Below are 22,440 nucleotides of genomic sequence, written 5' to 3' on the forward strand. Positions count from 1 at the left end.
ATTGTTCCACTATGTATATTATTAATTATTAAAGTGGAAGACTTTGCATGTAAATAGAAAAAAAGTGAGAGACTTCGTAGTTTTTTTTTTCTTTTCTTTTTTTTTAGTGGAACAGTTCGGTATAGATCAATCTTCTTCCTTACAAAAATGTTTAATTTTGAATTTCTTTCACCCATGTGATAATTATTTTATTTTTTATTTTTTTTAAATTATTGCTATTTTTATTTTTAAATTTCTTCATTTTTTTACTACTTTTTTTCACCATAGTTTAAAAAATCAAGTCAAATTTTAAGAACTAAAAAAAGTTGCTTTCAAAAAATTATTTTATTTTTGAAATTAGTTAAAAATTCAATTATTGTATTTAATAAAAATATAAATTATTGTAAGAAATGTAGATGAAATAAACTTAATTTTAAAAAACAAAATAGTTACGAAACAAGATCTTAGTTTTCATTAATTTTTACATCATCAATCAAATTAAATGTCACATCTCAGTTCATAATTAATTTAATATTAATATAAAATAACGTGAAAGACTGAAGTGAAAACATTATAAAGTATTTAAACTTACAAATTAAACGAAAAAATAATAGTCTTTTTGAACTCAATAATCAAATAAATATTAAACTTAAAATTCATAAGTAAAATGTAACCATTTAAAATTGAGAGACTAGATGGAAATTATGTGCCAAAACAATATTTAATTAAGACATGAATGGACAAAAAGTTAAACCAGTTTTACTTTATTCACTAATCCATAGTGCAAAAGTTAGTTTTCAGATCCAAATTTGACGCCCTCCGACAATTTTCAAATAAATTTAACGCTTGCACTGAATTTAAAAAGAAAAGAAAAGAAAAATCAATTTAATGCCCCCATGAATTTTAGGAAATTTTTATTAAATTCAAGTGGAGTACCTCACCCAAAATTACAAAAATGTACAAATATGCCAAAATATTCCAATTAAGCTAAAATTGCTTGTCTTGTCACTCGTAGAAATAGAGTGATTTTGAATATCATTTGAAAAAAACAAATTGTGTCGAAACTATTTGTAAAAATAGAATTTTAGTGTTTACAAGATACTGAATTATAAATATTTTATTACTTTTTTTTAGTTCAATCTTTTTAAAGCCTGAAAACACTTTTTTTTTTTTTTTCTAAAAAAAAAAAAACAAAATTTATTATAGCTTTTGTGGGTTTTGCAACCTACTAAGTTTATATATATATATATATATGTTCGTAGAGGTTATCGGATAAACTTGCTTCAGGGAGTTGAACATGTATTTGTGTTGATTTGATGGGATGTGATTCGATCTCTAATACTTGATCCTCTGATTTCTTTCGGTTGAATGCGTATGTTTGACTTGAGGAAGCGAAATGCATGATGTTCTTGAAGTTGCAATCTTGGAAGAATCTTTGTATGTTCAGAATTTGAGCTTTAAGGAATAGTTCAGTCTTAAAAGGCGTTAAGGAGTTTCTCATTGAGAATTCTCTTTGGGTTCTCTGGAGTGTAAAATTGTTGACCCTCACACATGAAGATGACTCCTGGTTCTCAAGTGGGCTTTGTAGGCTTGGATTTGATTAGTTTGTGGACTCAACCCTTGGGCTCAACTTATTGAATTAAATTAAACTGATTCAATCCAATGATCGTGACGAAAACACCTGACTTCATGAGGATTTGTCAATTTATGTCTTCAATTTCAATTTGGGACATGTGTCAACTTTTAATTAGTCCCAAATTCAATTATTTGTAAATTTCGTCATTAATTTAGTAAATGATGTGAAGTTTGTGATTTGTTCAAATTTTTTTTCTTTATAATCCATTTTTCTTTAGATTTAAATAGCTTTTTCTACTTTTTATTTAGGACATTGAAATTTTTTTAAGATTTAAAATTAACACTAAAATTTTAAATTGGCTTTCTAATTTTATGTTAACAATTAAATATATAATTTTTTTAAAAAAAATAGAATAAACTAAAATATAAATATTTCATTAATTTTTCAAGTTCAATCTCTAGAGAAGACTGAAACTTACCGTTTTTCTTTTCAATTATTATTTATATGAGTTCTTTGGGCAACCCATTAATTAAGTTTGTTCAAATTGTTTTAAAAAAATTAAAATTGTTTATACGTATCAAGTTCTTTCCTTTTTCTTTTGACATTTTTTCCATTTATTTTGTATCTTCAGTTAAATAATTTTTTCCTACTTTTTCTTTATTTAGGATAGTAAAACATTTTTTTTAATAAAAATTTTAAAATATTAAATTAAGAGGAATTTTTATATATAGAAAGGGGTCAAAGTATTTACAATTTATAGAAAAAAAAAAAAAAAAAAAACGGTTACAGACCAACAAAACCCAAATAGATAGGATGTAAAATACCGAAAAAGCCCAACGTAAAAAAAAAGGGAGAAAAAATGGTGACCCAACTCGGAACTTGACCCAACCACAATTAATTGACATGGTTTTCTCCGAGGATTTTTTTCTCCAACGAACGATGCTTCATCTCCTCCAATCCTCTCCATTTCATCGTTCTCTCAAAATCAATTTATTCTTTTTCTTCTTATTCTTCCATCGACATTACGTCACCTTCTTCTTCTTTTTTTCCCCCTATTTATGTCCTTTTCAGTCCGCTGCTTCATTTCCATCCCCGTCCGCTACTTCTTGGTTCTCTTCTTCTTCTTGTTAATCCTTCTTCTGTTGTTGCTTCTTACCACATCTTTCTTCTACCACTACATCAGTAATTAATAAACTTCAAAAGGTATAACTTTTTTTTTCTTCTTATCAATTTATGAATGATTATAGTTATTAAGCCCAATTCTAGTTTCTTGTTAGTGGTAATAACCTTTAATTTTGTGTACAGATGGTAAGCAACATCAAAAGGAAAACAGTTAAAGAAGAAGAATCATAAAAAAAAAAGAAGATAAAAACTCAAAAAGGAGAATAAGGGAAACTAAAACTGGAGGTATAAACAAACCTATGATAGATATTGATAGTGGTGTATTACTGTCTATCAGTGATATAAAGTGATGAAACATTTTCTCATATATGTTTGGCATGATTGTATATGTTTTGATATTTGATTGTTTGGATAGGGGCTATTTATTGGATTATATATGTTTTGATATTTGTTTTATTTTCAGCTTAGTTTGCTTATAGGACCCACTTCATGGTTTAGTCATGTTGTGACATAAAAAAAAGTACATAGAAAGTGATAGAAGTCTATTATTAGTGTCTATAAGTCTATCTATGTCTATTACAAATAGACACTAATAATAGACTACTATTAGTGTCTACATGTGACATTAAGTGTTCTATATTATCTATCATTCATACCACTACCAATGTATACATATGTTTTCTTAGATATATTTAGTTGGGGGCTACTTAAGATTGGTGTTTTGATATTTCTTTTACAGTGGTGTTTTTATCATTCATAGATTACTTACACTTGATGTCATGCTTTAGTATATAAATAAGTACTTGATAGGCAGTGATAGATACTATCACTGTCTATCACATTTCATAGTTTGCAATAGACAGTGTATATCGCTAATAGATAGTGATAGAAGTTTACCAGTGTTCATTGAATGATAATAATGAGTGATAATCAATGATAGAATATAGACTGATAATTGTATGCTTAAAGAGGTGTTGATAGATAGTGATAGAAGTCTACCAATGTTCATTGAATGATAATAGTGAGTGATGGTCAATGATAGAATATAGATTGATAGTTATATGTTTAAATAGGTGGAAAGGAAACATGAATATCAAACAATAATGCAAGACTAGAACAAGAATTTATGGATAACAATATGCATCTCATTAGATATAATACAAACTATAAAAAAGTAATTAGATGCATCTCATTAATGAACTCAACTTCACGTCATTTCTATCTTTTGTCTCATGAACGAACTCAACTTCATGTTATTTCTGTCTTTCATCTCATGAAGTAACTTCATGAGACAAATAGCGTGGTCGATGAACCATGACGTCGTGGACGAAGAAGAAGCCATAGATGGATGCGTGTAGAAAATCAAAGAAGAGAATTGAGAAAGAAGTCGTACTATGGTCGAGAAAGAATGTCTTCGATGAAGAAGAACGTCGAGGAAGAAGACGTCGTCGATGAGGAAGAAGGCCGAGAAAGCAGACATCGATGATGAAGAATGCTGAGGAAGAAGCCGTAGGTGAGGATACGTGGATTTCAAATCGCAAGGATATTTTAAGAATTTTGAAAAAAAAAGAAGGGAAAACTTCGCTTTCTTTGACAATTTTTTTTTGCTAATAGATCGTAAATATTTTTTTATTTATAAGAATTACTTTTAAATTAATGTTATAATTGATTTTAAGATGTTAAATTAATTTTATAATTTTATGGTAAAAAATAAATATATTTAGTCTTTACAAAATTTAGAATTTAACCATTTTTAGATGCAAAGACACTCAAATCACTCAAATACAAAGTTAAAGTTTTAATTATAAATTATAAACATCAATTGAATGTTTTTCCAAGAAGATGTTATGAATGTCGTTCGTGCCAAAAGATTTGATCAACCATAAATTTACATTTTTGGGAAAAATAGTAGCTCAAGCAATGGTAGTGTACAAGTGTCTGATTTTGAACATTGTGTGAGTCGCCACATTAGATCTCAATTTCTTATGGCATTTGGACTAAAAAATAAATATAGTTTTTACAAAATTTAGAATTAACAATTTTATAGAAAGACACTTGAGTCACTCAAATACAAAGTTAAATTTTAATTATAAATTATAAACATGAATTGGATGTCTTCCTAAGAAGATGTAATGTATGTTGTTCGTGCCAAAAAAAATTAGATCAATGATAAATTTACAATTTTGGAAAAAATAGTAGTTCAAGCTAAGCTAAGGTAGTGTACAAATGTTTGATTTGAGCATTGTGTGAACTGTCACACCGAGTTTCATTTTTTTGTGGCACTTGGTCTATTTTTTCTCAAAATACAAATTTACAATTGATCTATTTTTTTGAACGAACAACGTTTAGAACATCTTCTTGGAAAGACATTTAGTTCAATTTCATATTTTATATTTAAAATTTTAGGATTATATCTAAGTGATTCAAATGTCTTTTAAATTTATAAATATGTTAAATTCTAAATTTTGTAAAAAAAAAAAAAAACATTTAATTTTTAACATAAAATTAGAAAAATTATTTAATTCTAAAGAAAATTAGACTATAAATAGAAAAAGCTATGAAATTTAATTAATATATATTTACTCATACAATGTAATTGTAATATAAAGTTGGTTAGTTATTTTCTATCCATTCAAATTTTAATTATGGATGTTGTCTTTGTAACTTGTTTTATAAGTCATGAGTTGGATAAAATCAAATTTTAACTTAATTTGGGTTTAATGGATATTTACGATCTAATAAATTAGATTTACAATAGACTAAATTAAAATATTTTTATTTTCAAAATTTTGAATGTAAGTTTCGTAATTTTGGAAACTTAATGTATTTTTTTTTGTTTTCGAATTTTTAGAGTGAAACTTAAATTTAATAGAGAAGATAATTATTTTATAAGAGATATAAAAAATATATCCAGATATTTGGAATTTAAGATGGAAAAGAAAATTTTCACATATATATAAAAGTTGAGTTAAAATAACATTAAAAAAAAAAGCTTAAGTTTTAGGTTACTGCCCCAAGATATATATTTAAAAAATTATATTTAATTAAGATTTTGTAATTTAAAACAAGATTTTAAAAAGGAAATTAAAGGGAAATAAAGAAACCTAAGTTTCTACTGTGCCGCACAAAGCTGCCCCTTCTCTTCCTCTGCGAACTTAAGCCATTTCGGGGATATTCATCGACTGCCTGATGCTCCCGTTTGTGTCAAGACTACCTCCATAGTAAAAAGTAGCGTAGATAACTGTCATGAATCTTCCTCTTTTGTTCATTCTCTCTTTTTTTTTTTTATATCTTTTTCACTACTATTTACCATATACCATCGCTATTATCGTTGTGTGGTCGTCAGAGTAATCGGCCAACAATATTTAAGTGAGTATCAGAGTTGTTTTGTGAGTTATTGTTAAAATTTTAGTTTTCTGTGATAGAGTTGACTTCAATTAAATTAGGGACTGTTTTGGAGTTTGATAGAAGTTTTAGCTGCTATCGAGAAAGGGGTGTTTAACAACATTCGATTTAGTGTAATGCAACAATATAGAATATTAACATAATAGTACAGTGTATTTGCATTTTTTTGGATTTATTTTAGTTGGTAATGTTTGGTTTTATCAATTTTAGTGTGTAGGGATATTTTAAAAATATTTGCTAATTTGTTATTTGTCTCGTCAACTAAAAGGAAAAAAAAAAAATAGTGTTTTCACTTTTCAGTCTTTAGAAAAGACTGAACTAAAATATCTATATATTTTTGTATTTATAGTTCAATCTTTTGTAAAAACTAAATTTGCACAACTTATTTTTTTTTGCAAATTGTTTCTAAAATCACTCTGTTTTACCACTTAAGCATAAGAATAATTATAAAAAACAAAAGCATAATAATTATAAATAGGGATTTTCACCCTGTAATAATCTCAAGTCTTCCCTTAAGGGAAAGAAAGTACACTAATTTTCTTCAAAGTCGACCCACTAATTCATTTTATACATAGTTTAGATAAATAATTATTGAGTAATTATAATATTAAATTAATCTATATTCAGATTTCTGTCTTTTTTTTTAAAGAAAAAACGAAAAAGAGAATAAATATCAGCAAATACTGCTTAATTAATGTAAATATTTACGTACCGACAATTCATAAATATAGCAATTTCGTGAAAATAAAAAAAAATCGATATAATAATACTCCTAATTAACCTCGATATTAGTTTTTTCTTTTTTGGAGAAAAGCAGTCTTAATATTAACATATCAGTGATTAACCTAAAAATCAATTGACTATATTCTTAGTATAACAGCGATTAAATTCTAAATCAATTAACTATAATTATTCTAAATACTTACTAACCCATATATCAATTAAATTGTATGTTTTGAGTTCTTGTAGTTGTAACCTTTTTAGCTGCTATTCTTGTTTAGATAAATTAGGCTAGTTTTGCAATTACCCAATATCCAAATTACAATTGAGAGGGCAATGGGACATTACTACCAAGGCCAAAGGCCAATATGAAGGCCGGATTTCGGGCCCAATAATTCGAACAAATGGGTCTCCTCATTGTTCCAATCTCCTCGGTCGTATGGTCTCGGCAAAGCGGGCAAAGCAACGACCTCAACAGAAGCCACTGATCAATGCAACCTTTATGAAATGCATGCTTGCAGTTAGGCAGAACACGAAGCTCGTCTCCATGCTTGAACTCCGCCAAACATATGACACAGTTCCTGGGCTCAAACGATGACGTAAAACAGTAAGACGATGAAGGACTTGAAGACACATCGCCATAGATATATACAGGCATGGTAGTGAGTTGGCTGCTACTTGTGGATGGGGGAGGTTTAGAGGAAGGAGAGTTCAGTTGATGCCGAAAGCAGGTGAAGAGGGAGATGAACAAAGAGATTACAAACATAGCTGCAATGACAGATGTTGCACATATGGTAACAATTCTTTCTCGATTTCCAAATGGATGTTCGAATAAGGAATCTTTAAGCAGGCGTCTGTAACTGTAACCGAGATAGTCCACTGAATTCATGGTTGGGTGAAGAGGGGAAGGAGGAATGTTTGAAGGTTTTCTCTTCAGTTAGGTTTTGAACAGAATATATAAAAGGTTCCTAGTTTAGTGCAGCAAGTGTACAAGCAAATAAAAAGAAATATCAGAGCATTGAAGGGTCGTTAATCATGCTTGGATTATTATGTTAAAAAATGAAGCTCAGCAATATGGTTAATGGTGAAACAGCAGTTCGTTGTCATACCTTTTTAGCTTTCCTTGACACTTTTTATCAGCAAACTATCCTGCAACTTTGTTCGAAGAGCTTGGGAAGGATCCCATATTACAAATAATCATCACTAAGCTAATTGCAGATAAGTTAAATCACCGTTTTTTAACCAACCATTCCGAAGCCAGGTTAGTTGGATCACGATTCAGGTGATCTTTCTTTTCCATCTGAGCAAAAAGTTGGTTTGGTGTGCGTATGTTTTAAAAAAAAAACAAAGTGGTTTCTCATTCATTTTGCCATTAAGAAAAATAAATGATAATTTTATATGCATGTGACGTTACTAAATGGAGTTGATTCCAACTAGCTAAATGATTGGATTTCATATATACAGGCGCTAAAAGTGAGAGGGAAAAGGCAATAACTCTTACAGAGTTGATGGTCAGCGAGTCAGCACCCATCCAGAGACACAGAATTGAATGCTGGTGGAAAGCGGAAGATAAGGAATGAATTTGGCCAACTATGTATTATGACACCAGCAATTACCATCCTCATTTATGCCGAGATTTGGAAGCCGCCCATTTAAAGTAACCACAATTTGCTTCAGGATTAGATGCGGGACCCTGGTGAAGTAAAAGAAATTTTCAGTTAGCAAAGGTGTTTAAGTCAACTACGACTTTGGCTACAAGACATGTACCAATAACAATTAAATGAGTTAAATCACCAGGGAACGTCCAACAGGCTCAAGTTAATGAATTATTATAAATTCAATCCTCATCAATACTTGACTACAAGACATGTATCAATAAAAATTAAATGAGTTAAATCACCAGGGAATGCACAAAAGCTCAAGTTATAAATTCAATCTTTATTAATACTTGAATACAACTCCTCACTTGTGGATTTGTAATCTGTAAGAAGCTCAACTCGTGGTTAGGTTAGAAAATAGGACTTTCTGCTTTTGATACCACGCTAAAGCACTATTTAACCAAAAATCTTAAACTGAATTGTTATGGTAAATTTATCTTCTCATCAACACTTTAAATGCATAACCGAGAAAATAATAGGGTTACCTCCGCACGAGCACAAACATAAAATCTGCGCCCATTATTAGGACCTTGTTTCTTAACTACTCGAGCAACACAAGTCTCCTTATGGCCCTTGCAAAGAGGTATGCTATTCTGCATAACCTGCTGTATCCTCCGCCACTCCAACAAGGCAACATCACTCTTTTCTTTCTCTACAGAAGAGGCATTAATCTGAGACTGACCCTCACATGGTTCTAAATGTTGGCCTGAATCACTAATTTGAGTATTTGATCTAGGAATTTCAATAGGATTAGATTCGGAGGTATCTGCTTTGTTAATTGAAGAATCTGCATTAGAGCTGTCATTATTGTTGCTAACAACTGAATTTTTCTGGAAGAACGACTTTAATGACATCTGGGAACACCTTCTAACTCTTTTCCTAGTTTCATTCTCAGGTAATGCTTTCGTATGTAGAAACTCATGCGTAATTAAGGTGTTGCATGCAGCCTCCTCGGCATAACTTCCACCAGAACAGTCTTCTGTTTTTAATAGAGAATCTTCTGCTTCTAGGTTTGTCGATGAGCAAGATTCATTAGGAAGAAAGCCTGATTGGTCACGATTATCAAATGATCCATTAAGTCCCTGAGAACAATTCCCTAAGATGATGTTCCCACGTGAAAATGAATTTGATATTTTGCACGGTGCTGAATCTTCAGCAGCTTGTCTTTTCAGAAGCATCGACACTGCATATGTTTATGGTCACAGTAGACTCAAGATGAGAATATACAAAGCAAGAAGACAGCTTACAAATCAGACTTCCAATTAAAACATATGATTCAGTTATGCACGCAAGGATTAAAACACATGATTCAATTATGCACGTAAGGATGCTCCTTACTATGATAATTCCAAAATTACAGCAACGATCACAAGTTCCAAACGGACTTACAGACTATCCTTCCCTAGAACAAAATTAAAGATAATGAGAAGAATAAAGATAACCCCAGCCAATTCAAGAGGGCTGGCATTGCTCCCAAAAGACTATCACAATCCTTTTCCCACTAATTCCAGATAACGACCCCTTACACCCATTCCCAACAATATAACGACATTCCCTCTCAACCAACATTGCTACATAGCTGAACCACGGCTGTCTGGGGTGAAATACATTTCTTGCCCCTCCTAGAATAAACTTTCTTAACCGGAAGCCTAACAGAGAAGTTGGCAGTGCAATAAACTATAAGCTCTATGTCGAACTTTAAAATTGAGAAGAATTACACTGAAACCACTTCTCATATTATAGTATTTCCTTAACAATTTAAAAGAAAATGAAGAGGTTTTATAGATATGTTCAATAGTGATGTAATAGGATAGGGATATTTTGATAAAATCAAGTTAATCTTGGTTAATCCTTGATTAATTACATTTTAATTACTAATTTAGTTTTAATCTCTTTTAGTTATCCTTTTGGGACTCTTGTAATTGTCTATAAATAGAGAGAGCCTCCTTGTATTAGAACACATTCTCATTAATTAAGACTCTTGATTTGATTCTAGGAGAGAATTCTCCTTTTATCTCCTTTAGGCTACATCAAATTGGTCAGAGCGGCCAATCTGGGCCAAACTAATTGCCGCCGGTGGAAGTCCGGGAAACTCTTGGTGACGCCGATTGCAAGAGGGAGCGTCGTGAGTTGTGCTTGTTACCAAACAACACACACCTAACTAGGGGGAACCCTTTAAATTCAAGAAAATTGAGAAGAAGCTTGAAGAATCATCTAAGAATGGAATTTTATAGAAGATCTAATGCATTTTGAGATAGGAATTACTATTCATGCTACGAAGAATGGCCAAGAAAGTTCAAAACATAGTTCGAGAAAATTCAAGAATTGGTCCTACAACAATTTTGATGAAGAAACTTATTCAAGAACACCCAATTTGTACATCAATCCCAAGTATTGAAGGAAATAAAGAAGGGAACCAAGAAAATCCAACGTTTGTTGGGAGAGATGACTCAAAACGTGGAGCACCTTTATGAACATTTGCAAGAACTTAAAAGATAATTAATGCAAGAAAATCAAGAATCCATCCAATGGGGCTGTGAAATCGGGCAACAAACGAATGGAAAAGAAATCCATTGCAAAAATGAAGACCAACCATACAAAAAGAAAATTGAAGAAATTGTTGACAACAAGGTTAAAAAAATCAATGAGATTAACTCTAAGATTGCACAACATGAACCGAACGAGGAGGAATGGTCGATTAATGAAATTGATGGTGGGGACGTTGAAAGCAAAGACACGACAGAAGCAGAAGAAAACAATAGTCATGGCCGTCCTAATTCGAAAAGGTTTGAAACCCTAATTGCAGCCGACCACGAAACAACGTGGAAGATGATATGTTCGAAATTTTAAAAAATTGGGTTTTCGAGTGGAATAGATGACAACATACAAGAGGTCGAATTGAAAGTTGCAAAGGTGACTCATGTGAGGAAGAAGATGAGATTGACCTATCTGTTGTATGACACGATTCAAAAGATTTGACCCATTACCCAGTTGACCCAACCTGCACGTGTCGCCAAAGCATACCAAAAGAATTACATAAAGAATTTGCATCTTCCATTTTCTGCCCACGCCTAAAGATAAACAATTTTCAAATTTTTTATAAGGATTTCACATTATCAAAGGATTTATTTTCACCAATTGAGGATCATATCACCGGAAGATTATTGTTGGAGATCTTACAAAGAATTTACAGGGAAAAGATAAATATACTATCTATTAATTGGATTTGCAGGGAAAAGATAAATATTTCACCTATTAATTGAGCTCAAGAAATTTAGATGTTATTGATATTGGTTGTTCCAAGGTGTTTCTTTTTGAGTGGCTTACTTTTTTATTTTTATCTTCATTTCCGTTTTAAAACTCAAAGGACGAGTTTCTTTTGGGAGAGATAGAATATGATGTAATAGAATAAGGATATTTTGATAAAATCAAGTTAATCTTGGTTAATCTTTAATTAATTATATTTTAATTACTAATTTAGTTTTAATCTCTTTAAGTTGTCCTTTTGGGACTCTTATAATTCTCTACAAATAGAAAGAGTCTCCTTGTATTAGGATACATTCTCATTAATAAAAAATTTCTTGATTTGATTCTTAGAGAGAATTCTCCTTTTATCTCCTTTAGGCTACATCAAATGATATGCTAATAGACCCCGATTTACTAAGGTCTATACCCAAAAACAATAGGAGGGAGAAACATGATGGGGAAAATGATGTAATTGGTGAGGAATGAGAGTTGTTACTCATGGGTGATTGGGTGGGGCCATAGTGAGATTCAGTTGGCTAGAGAAGAAGCCTTAAGAGGCTGAGGGTGGGAGTTTATTTTTCATCTTTTGGCATTTCATGTTTTGTAGCTCATTTTGAGCAACTTGAAAAAGGGGGAGACCTCGAACTCCCAGGGCTATTTTGCCTAATCATTACATATATAATTTTGGATCCATCATACACATTTTTCTACGTTCAAGTTTCTACAGGGATGGATTTCAAGTTGTGATTTTCTAATATCGAACGAATGTAAACCACTCGTTGTACACAATAAATTTTCCTTCCATTACTTTTTGGAAGAAAATTATCTATATAATCACATAAATAAGCTATATCATTGATGAAAGCATGTCAATACACATGCAAAATGTAAATATAATGCATCAGTGCAAAAAGTGCAGTCAAGAGAAAGTGCAATTCCTACACGTATATAACATTGCATACAAATATTTTTCAATACTGAACAAAGCGACCAAGCAAATATGAGGAAATCTTTCCTACCAAGAGTTTGCTGAAGCCCGTGAATCTTGGGATTGTATCTTGCAGATAAAGATGGAGTACTATGTTGAGGAGTATCAGGGATTTCCAGTAGACTTGCATAAACCGGTGCATGATCAGAACCTTCTAGTTTAACAGTCCGCTCTCCCTTCCACCTATATAACAGACAGAGTGATATTGCAGGACCCTCCTTCACATGAAATGAAATACAGTGCGTATAACTTCATAAGCAGTAATTTGAATATTTTTAAAGAGCTTTCTAAAAGAAACTACAAATAATTTATGTTATCCATCTGCAAGAAGTAAGACCTGTTTCGCATCAAGCAACAGTCAGAGCACTTGGTTTTATGAAGTTGAGATCATCGCCATATTTCATTATCATTGTCATTGTTCTTCACCTTAACAAACGGTCGTGCTTAAACTTTTACAGTTCAATTGAAAGCAATCATCAGGGACTAACATGGTCTAGGATAGCATTTATGAATTTTATGCAAATACTTTTCAAGGTTAAGTCTAAGCATCTGGAGCTTTTAGAAAGTTCCGGTGGCTGTTGTATCTAAAATCAGAATCATTCAGGCAGAAAAGAACAAAATAAGAGAGAAAATGTAGCATCTTGTGAATCTATTTAGGATCTTGGACTTGAGTCATAAACCTAGTCATATTGTGCAAAGCTAATAAAACCTGGTTTTAATCTGCTGGAAAATTCTTACAGAAATCGTACTTAAAGAAATATAAACCTAACTCGATGAGGAAAGGAATCACACTAGAATTTATTCCAGCCCTAGTTCTTATCCTATATTGTCCACCCCCTAACACATCCAAGCTTCTCGGTTGAATTTGTAATCACCCCATAAGAAAAGATGTCTTGAACTCCATTATATCCCTGTTTCCCAAAATTTTTTACCACAACTCTATTATATCTTGAACTGTCTTAAATTGAAATTCGCTAATGATACTATGATGACACCAACAAAACTGTAACACTATTATTAAAATCATTTTAAGTATTATATGTTATAGCAGGATTTGGATGACACCCTGACCCAATATTTCACATTGAGAATGGCTAAATAAATTGAAGAAAGTTTTTAAGCAGAGATATTATGACCCGCTATAAATATAACCAAATAATTGATTCTCAGAATAAATTCAGGATCAAACATTAAAAAGAAGAATCCAATAGATGAAATTCGTGAACAAACAAACAAAAAAATAAATAGCTGAAATGTGTGACTACATATAATACTATAGTAATCCCAAGACTTCATAATCAATTTTATCATTCATTTTGTGAAGAAAAAAAAACACCTGACATCCAATTTGATTTAATTGTGTACCTAAAAGAATTTCCATCTTTCCAGCGTTTGTACTGTGACAGTATGTCACATTCCATAATATGACAAGCTACAATATTATGGCCTGGCAGGTTGCTGTCATGATGTAGGCATGGTCCTGCACACAATATATGGTCGATCCTCGTCCCATAATTGAATACCTCGGCACCTGTACTTTGAGGCCAGCATGTATATGCATCTCTTCTGCAAAAACAAAACTATTAGACTACTAAATTTGATTGTAAGTGAATTAGTCTCAAATCTATTTACACAGTAAAAAATGTTGTTTCCAGTCTGTCCATAAACCAAGGAACAGGAGCAGATTGAAAGGTGGTGATGAAAGGAGGTAGATAGCATATACAACATGCTACAATATTAACTGCAATTGAACGAAGTGTTAACAGACATCACAATATCCAAAATTGAAATGACCACCCCTGGTACTTGAGACACGATGATAATAGCACAAGTGCACAACGGTATCATCTATTATGTCACTCATTCAAAATGCCTGTATTGGTGGGCAGTATAACATTATCAAACAACAATTCCATCTCAATAGCTAATACCACAAACAGACCTAACTAGAAAGAATCAATTATTTTCATTTTATTGATGGCAATAAACATATTCCTACAGTATAAGAGGAATCATAAACTTCAAATCCAAAAGACAACCCTACCGATCAGGATGTTTTGCTCTGAAAATGTCAATGAAATGGCCACCATATGCCACCAGTAAAGATCTCAGCCATCTCCGAAACCTTAAAAGACAGACCAGATATGTTCCACAATAAAGTTGACATACCAAATTATAGTGCTTAAGAGTTAAAGAGAAGTAAAATTAGGCAAGAGAATAAGATCGCCGACATTTAGAAAATCAGATATTCTTACTCATTATTCTCAAAATCTGGTCCTGCATCACAGCGATCCATTGAAGTAGGTGCAATGTTAAGATCACCAACGACAAATATCCTTTTTCCTAGATGCAGAAGATGCTCCCATCTTTTCTACAAGTGAAATATCCAAGATTAGTGAAAGGGTAAAAAAAACTAAAACTCTATATGCATGCTGCCTGAAAATTATATAACGCTCATATATATCACATCTAGGGTACAGCAGAAAGATAATCACCTGTAGCACATTGAAAAATTTTAACTTGAATAGAACCCTTTCTGAATCATCACTTTCAGCTCGAGGCCCATAAATGTTGAAGAGAACTAACCAGTAAAATCCAATTCCATCAAAATACATATTTAGGAAAGAAAGGGAAAGCAGGGAAAAAAACAACTCAGACTGTTAGCATTTTCAGAAGTGTGAGCACAAGAAAAAAGTCGGCATGCGCATTCTTGAAGAACGAGCGGACTCAATGATGCAACCTAAATCGTGTTTCACTAAAGTTCACTCGATACAATAAGGTACTACTTGGATGACAAACTTATAGACCAGTAAACCATAGTCTATTAACTTACCAAAATGACCATGATCTGTGACAATACAGCGCCCTTCACTGTCTAATTTAAGGAGCTCCTCTTTCGAAAATTCCTCAATCCCTTCTGCAACTACAGCCATCGTGCCTTTTCCATCCTGCGAGCTTTCTAGAAGACCTGTGAAGCCTTCCTCCGCCCGAACTGGCAATGCTACTTCATTACTCGAAAATGCTGACTTAACACGGCAAAACGTAGCAACCCCTGCAGAACTTCAGCAAATAAGCTAATCCTAACACGGCTAACCTTTCATCTACACTAGGATGCCCGATGACTAAAGATAACTGACATTTAAATTCAATTTCATATCTAAGAGAATCAAGGCATAGTCAAAGGATAGTCAATTTGAACAATAAACCAACTCTCAAGATTAGGAATCGGATAAACAAAATTTCATCGAGTTACAACAAACTCATAGTACGCCTAATTGAGGCGGTTCAACAGAAAAGACTCGCTAACCTGAGTAGCCTGTTCGACCTTTCTCAGAGGTACGAGTGCAAGAAACAAATGATTCGTAACCATCAGCAATGATTAAATCCGCTCTCAATTCCTGCCTTCTTAGTTTCGTTTCCTAAATTGGATAAATAAATCACGAAAACTGAACCAGACTGACAGTACTTAATCAAAGATGACAGGACAACAGACCTGAATGCAAATGATATCGGCATCGAAGGAATCGAGCAGTTTAAGAAGTGAACCAAACTGTGCGATGCGTGGCCTAAGACCATTCACGTTGTAAGTAACTATCTTCATCTTGTAATTCGTTGCTTTTTCATTTCAATGTAAACTATCTTCCTCTCTCTGAACAGAGATGGATAATGATTTGTCCTGAAAAGCTAGGCAAACAGTCTGCGGCTGCAGCGCCGGCGAACAACCGACCACCGGAAGATGGAAAAACGACGTTGGTAGGAGGAAACGTCGGCTTGCGTCGTGGCGCGTAACGTTCTCGCGGCGAGGATTCTGTCCTTCTTGGGGTCCATTTTTCTCTTTTTAATTATAAAAACGTTATGATTAATGCCAAAAATATAATTTCCTTTTCTTTCTTCCGAGAATAAAGAAAAACAAACAAAAATATAACTCAACTTCAACTGGTAAAAGAATATGTTAGTATACACTTGATCTAATTCAAATTTTCTATTCTCATTTGACATAGAGTATGCTTAATTTTCATGAACATTTCAAAAATTACTTTTAAGAACCCAATTTTTAGTACATACCTTATTAAAGTTGAACATAAATTTTTAAATTTTATGTTTAATAAGCCATCCTCTTAATCAACATATTTTTTTAGAATTTAACAGTTTAGGATTTTATTAAAAAACTGTATTAGTTGATTTTCTATATCTTTCAAAGATCAATTAGAGTAAAATTAAAATTTCATAAATCTATTAATATAGAGTGTTTAGAATATATTTTTATGTGTTTAATTTAAAAAATAAGCCATCGAAGATATCGGACAATTATTCAAAATAAATTTTTAAATATATTTTAATAAATTTTTATCAAAAGTGTTTAAATAAAAATGAATTTTTTAATTTTTTTTTTTTTTTTCAAATAAACCCAAACACACCCTTGATATCAACTTTGGGCGTGTAAGGTGGAAGACACGAACTTTGAATATTGACTAAACATTTTTTTTTTTTTAAAGAAAGTTGACTAAATTTACATAAATAATAATACTCATAATTAGAAGAAAAAAAAGAAAAAAGAAAAGAAAAGAAAAAGGTAAATGATTTGAGTAGTAACGGGAGCACTGAAAAACTCCCTTTTGTTATAATCTAGATTGGTTGGGGCGCGGGGCATCCTCGTGGTCGTGGCTCGTGGAGTGCACGATCTGATGCTGGATTTTGTGGTATCGTTTCGTATTATAGTGGAGGTGTTAGCGTAAGCGCATTTCTCTTCCTCTTTCCCCCTTTCCTTTACCTCTCAATTTCATCTTTCCGGCGCTGAATTTTCATCCCAGATTGCCTTCAACCCTTTCGTTTTCCAGATTTTCCTTTATCTTCCTCTTTCTCTGTTGGAGGAGGATTCAGAGGAATTCAATTCTGAGATTTACTCTGTTTAAAGACCCTTTTGGGATCCTTATGGAACAGTGGAAGACGGGAGATTTCTCTCAATCTATTATACCAGCTGATTTAGTTCCTTCCTCGTCTCTTCAGCCTCAGCCTCTCGCTGCGTCCTCGACTCGCCACCATAACAACCAGCTTACTGAATCCAGGTTTGTGCTGGATTGTGGATTTTGATTAGTATCAAGCTTATGTGTTGTTTTGAATCCGGAATTAAGTGTTTTGGATGGTTTTATAGGTTGAGTTAAATGCTTGTTTTCATATCTTGTATTGTGCAATTCTGATAGTCGATCTTCCTTGGGGTAAGGATGAGTTTTTCTTTCTATTGACCTAGTCTTGTTGAATCCAGCTCAGTTGAAATTCTCAGCGGTTTGTCGTCTTGTTGCTTGAAGAATAACGGTGTTTGATTTTGACACTTTTCATATTTTTCAGTGGTATTGTATTAGTGAGAACGATACCCCACGATTCAATTGGTGCGTTTCAAAATATGAATTCTAAGGAACGGAATGATACAGAACAACCTTGGCTGGACATTCCAATTCTTCGAATTTATCATTAAGAAGCCCCGTTTAGTTTTTATTTGTTTCTATAAACTAAGCGAATTGAGTCACTATTTCCTTTTTGTCACCTTTCTAAGAAACACTTTTGAATCTACCAAGTTTCAAAAACAACATCAAGAAAAAAAAAAGTGTGCAGTTATCGAAAGTTGAAGTAGATTACAAAGTAAAACAAATAAAGTGAGTACATAAGTTAAAAAAAAAAGGGAGAAAAATGTTAGTCAGTTGAAAAGATAGTAAGATACTGGGCCAGCAAAATGAGCTATATGAATCCAGAAACTTGACTGTTTCAACATTTAACTAAGGGATAGTTTTGGAAGGGTTTCATTTAAATGAGGAAAGGGAAGCAGTCCTTGTAAATGACATGGACTGATCGAACGAACATGAATTGCAAGCATGTTAGCAATTGGTTTGCTGATGGACATCTCTCATTCTTCATGTTGTAGGATTTTGACACTTTTCTAAAGTCTCAGTCATGGTTTTCATCTCACTCACTCTTCATCCTTTTTTTTGGGGGCATTCCTCAGGTTAAGAACAGATGCGGAAGTAAAAGATCCAATAGCAGTGAGAAAAATTCAAAAGGCAGATCGTGAAAAATTGAGGAGAGACAGACTGAATGAACACTTTCTTGAGCTAGGAAACACATTAGGTAAAGTTAAAGTGTATGTCATATGAAGCCTATGACTTCTTTTTTCCTCCTTTCCTCTTTATTGTAGTAAAATTTCGCCTAAAGATTACTCAAGAAAGGGCTTATTGTTTCCTTTAGTAAATTGAGATAGTATGATAATTAGCCGCTCAGAAGGCATGTCATTGTGTGCTTCTCAACACACTTTTAGTTGGGTGATTCCCTTTATATTTATTTGCATCTAGTAACCTAGAACAACGGGCTCTAGTGTTCTGCAGAGCCTAACAAGATCTCGAGAATGAATTTTTAGTGCAAGGAGAACTTGCATTGATTTTGAACATCCAGAAAGTTCTTGCTCTTGCTCAATGTTTCCTGGGTACAAGTTTCGTTCAACTGATTCATATAGCTCCTCTTGGCAACGTCCTTCTTTGTGGGATGCAATTCACTGATTTGATTTGACATTTCTATATTCTATTTGGCAGTATAATGATAACTAATACATGTATGGGCGTTCCCTTTTCTTATAATTATCATATTAGGCTGTAGGCCTCACTTATAGTTTATCATAATGCTGCGGACTTCTCTGGCTGTGTTATTTTGTTTGACTGGCTCGTATTGGGTTTTTTGTATCTAGATTGAAATGACATCGTTGCTATTCATTTTATTGCAGATCCAGATAGGCCTAAAAATGACAAGGCTACCATCCTTACAGACACTATCCAAATGCTGAAGGATTTAACTGCTGAAGTCAATAGATTAAAGGCTGACTATGAAGCTCTTTCTGAAGAATCACGTGAGGTTGATATCTAATTCTTTTACAATTTTTCAATTTCTAAGGTTCGGGGCCTTTTGTGTGCTCATCTCATCTGGTATTCCACAGCTAACCCAGGAAAAGAATGAGCTTAGAGAAGAGAAGGCTTCACTAAAATCAGATATTGAAAATCTAAATGCTCAGTATCAACAAAGACTGAGGGTCATGTTTCCCTGGGCCACAATGGATCCTGCGGTGATCATGGGGCCCCCATATTCCTACCCAGTTCCCGTTCCCGTTCCCCCTGGACCGATTCCCATGCATCCATCATTGCAGCCCTTCACCTTCTTTGGAAATCAGAATCCCGGTGCTATTCCCAACCCCTGTTCCACATTTGTCCCATATACTGCTGCAGCCAATCATCCGCTTGATCAGCCCTCTGCCCAATATGCTTCCAATTCACATATATCTAGCAAACAAGATTCCAGAAGTAAATCATCAGATCAGCACAGGTGTAGTAATGCAGAAAGATGTGACGAATCCAACGATGTAGCAACGGACCTTGAACTTAAGATGCCTGGATCTTCGACACAGCAGGTGAGTTTATTGCTTTCAAAACCCCCCACATGAATATTTGTAGATCAAATAAGAACATAATCGAGTATGTTTTCAGGATGCATCCTCTGGAAGTAAGAAAGGTAAGCAGTCGCAAAGGAAAGAAAAAAGTGCAACAGATTGTAGTTCTTCGAGTAGGTTTTCTTCATCCCAAGTTCTTCAAGATAGCTCCTCTAACAGCGTTGGCGACATCCCGAAACAGAACAACTGAATTCAAGGTTACTATCCTCATTAAAGTGATTAAATTCATGGTTGTTTCTTCCTTCTCCAACCAAATATTGAGTTGAGGAATTTAGGTTCGAAGCTTTAGCTTTAGCTCCCGCATGAAAAGATGCGAGCAGTCATTTCCCATTCCGTAACTTCTTGCCTTACCTAACTATGGCCATCGATGGGCGAGATATTGCGGCGGTTATCGATGTCTAATTTAACGAAGCTTACCATATCGAAATGATATTGTTATAGGCTGAAATTGACATCATTTTTCCGGTGCAGACCCTACATTTAGGGAGTGGTTCAGTGAAATATCTACTTGTAAATAATTGTCCATGTGCCCCTGTACTGCTTGTTATGAGACTATTGCAGAGGCCATTCATGATGGAAAAGGCCCAAAAGCTTTCTAAGTGAAGCTGGAAAATGCTTCCGTTTCCGTTTCCATTTCCATTGAAATTGATTACGATGGGTTAAAAACATGTTTTGAAATGATCTTGAACATGACAATAGTGATTTAATCACTTTAGAATATGCTAAAACTACTTTTAAAACAATGTTTTGAGTTGTCAATATAGTCATGGAGTTATAACTATGGTTTAAAATTTTCCTTCAAAATCTCGAAATTTTGAGATTTTGATGGCCTCCAAAATTTTATATTCCCCCATTTTCGATGAAATTTGGAAATTTCTTTCAAGAACATTTTGAGATTTCAAGTATATTCCAATTCTTCCTATTTCAACGAAATTTTGAGAAAAGTTCAAGAAATTTCGACATTTTGAAAAAAGAAATAGAAATTTTTTATTTTTTAAAAAAGTTAACTACTTTAGGTTTGTTCAAGTTTTTCAATTTTATGGTCATGATTATGCACAATTTTATAGTTTCATACATCAATGTCATTTTCGATAAAGGATTAACTCCTTTTTGTGTATTACTTTTTTTAATTCCTAATTTTTTTTCAATTTTTAACTTTATTTTTTATCCAAAACTTTCATCTTTAAAGATATTGAATTTGAAAAATCACAAAAAAATAACATGTATCTTTAACCATCCAAAACTTTCATAATTTTTACATCATTTCACCCCACACATATTCTTAAACTTTATATTATTTTGTAATTATTTTTCATTTATTTTTAAAATTCTATTATCGCATCAACATTTACACGAACATTTACAATAAACATCTAAATGTGGTCTTGCCTTATAGAAATTGTGATTAAAAATGGTCAATTATAGTCTAATTAAGTCACGATCGAAGTTTCATCAATTAATTATAATAATTTCAACCAATTTTTATATTTTTTTCTTGAAATTTCATTGATATCGATATTTCCACCATATTTTCATAAAATTGGCATCTATATAGAATAGATATTGATATTTCGAACTTTTGTTGTAACACATGTAATACGTTTATTTCATGCTAATATATACGGTTAGAGAGAACTAACAATATTTGGAAAAAGAATTATGAATATCCAAATCTTTCAATTGTGATTTTGTTTTTTAATATTATACACTAATTTTTAAAATTATTAATCATAGACCAAATATGGTTTATTCAAACTTAAATTTTCATACTATTCCATTTTGACAAAATGAATATAAAAGTACAATGTCATACCTTTTTAATGCAAATTAATTAAAATTGTGAGTTGAAAATAGTGGAGAAAACAAACGTCAATTTAGAGTACAGCCATATCTAGAATTTATATCGGTAAATCACTGTTTACATTTTTGTTTATTATCATCATTGATTATTGCATTTATTATGACACTATTTAACCACAGGCCACACGCAGTCGCCCACGTAGTGGTTACGAATTGAATAAATTTCTTGAATCATAGATTCAAAGTACCTTTCCTACGTGGAGAGATGAGTCATCAATAATTCATTAATTAATAAATATATGGTGATCAAGTTTCAGACCTTTAATATTTATATTGTTGTTTTCAAAACTTATTAGAGAAATATTGTTGTTTTGAAACTTACTAGAAAAATATTGTTATATTGGGAGTTCAAGGCTAGAAGTTGAGGGTTAGAGGTCGAACGTTGAGAACTCGAAAAACAAAG

The 22,440-nt window shown here is 32.6% G+C and overlaps 3 protein-coding genes across 4 annotated transcripts; 1 reads left to right on the top strand and 2 right to left on the bottom strand.

Annotated features, from left to right (window-relative positions):
• Positions 1–6,965: 6,965 nt before the first annotated feature.
• On the bottom strand, positions 6,966–16,605 carry LOC120072845 (endonuclease/exonuclease/phosphatase family protein). 2 transcript variants are annotated; one of them, XR_016528666.1, is made up of 11 exons: positions 16,188–16,605; positions 16,002–16,113; positions 15,528–15,746; positions 15,190–15,275; positions 14,950–15,065; positions 14,739–14,819; positions 14,060–14,260; positions 12,726–12,877; positions 8,946–9,643; positions 8,304–8,495; positions 6,966–7,383 (listed from the first exon to the last, which is right to left on the bottom strand). XR_016528666.1 is itself a non-coding variant. In XM_039025365.2 (10 exons), exons 1-10 carry the CDS (start codon positions 16,293–16,295, stop codon positions 8,424–8,426), a joined length of 1,845 nt encoding a protein of 614 aa, XP_038881293.1. In that variant the 5' UTR covers positions 16,296–16,605; the 3' UTR covers positions 6,966–8,423. The 2 variants fall into 2 exon arrangements, 1 of the variants encoding a protein (XP_038881293.1); XM_039025365.2 differs by having other exon boundaries at positions 6,966–8,495.
• On the bottom strand, positions 7,122–7,691 carry LOC120072847 (RING-H2 finger protein ATL65-like). The gene has a single exon (XM_039025367.2). The coding sequence runs from the start codon at positions 7,689–7,691 to the stop codon at positions 7,122–7,124; it is 570 nt and encodes a 189-aa protein (XP_038881295.1).
• Positions 16,606–17,239: 634 nt separating the features above from the next.
• LOC120072846 (transcription factor bHLH121) lies at positions 17,240–20,810 on the top strand. Its single transcript, XM_039025366.2, has 5 exons — positions 17,240–17,760; positions 18,693–18,814; positions 19,461–19,588; positions 19,671–20,138; positions 20,215–20,810. The coding sequence occupies exons 1-5, from the start codon at positions 17,627–17,629 to the stop codon at positions 20,365–20,367; spliced, it is 1,005 nt and encodes a 334-aa protein (XP_038881294.1). The 5' UTR covers positions 17,240–17,626; the 3' UTR covers positions 20,368–20,810.
• The last annotated feature ends 1,630 nt before the right edge of the window (positions 20,811–22,440 follow it).

Source organism: Benincasa hispida, chromosome 3, assembly GCF_027475165.1.
Source record: "Benincasa hispida cultivar pf3 chromosome 3, pf3_genome.v1.1, whole genome shotgun sequence".
Classification (NCBI taxonomy): domain Eukaryota; kingdom Viridiplantae; phylum Streptophyta; class Magnoliopsida; order Cucurbitales; family Cucurbitaceae; genus Benincasa; species Benincasa hispida.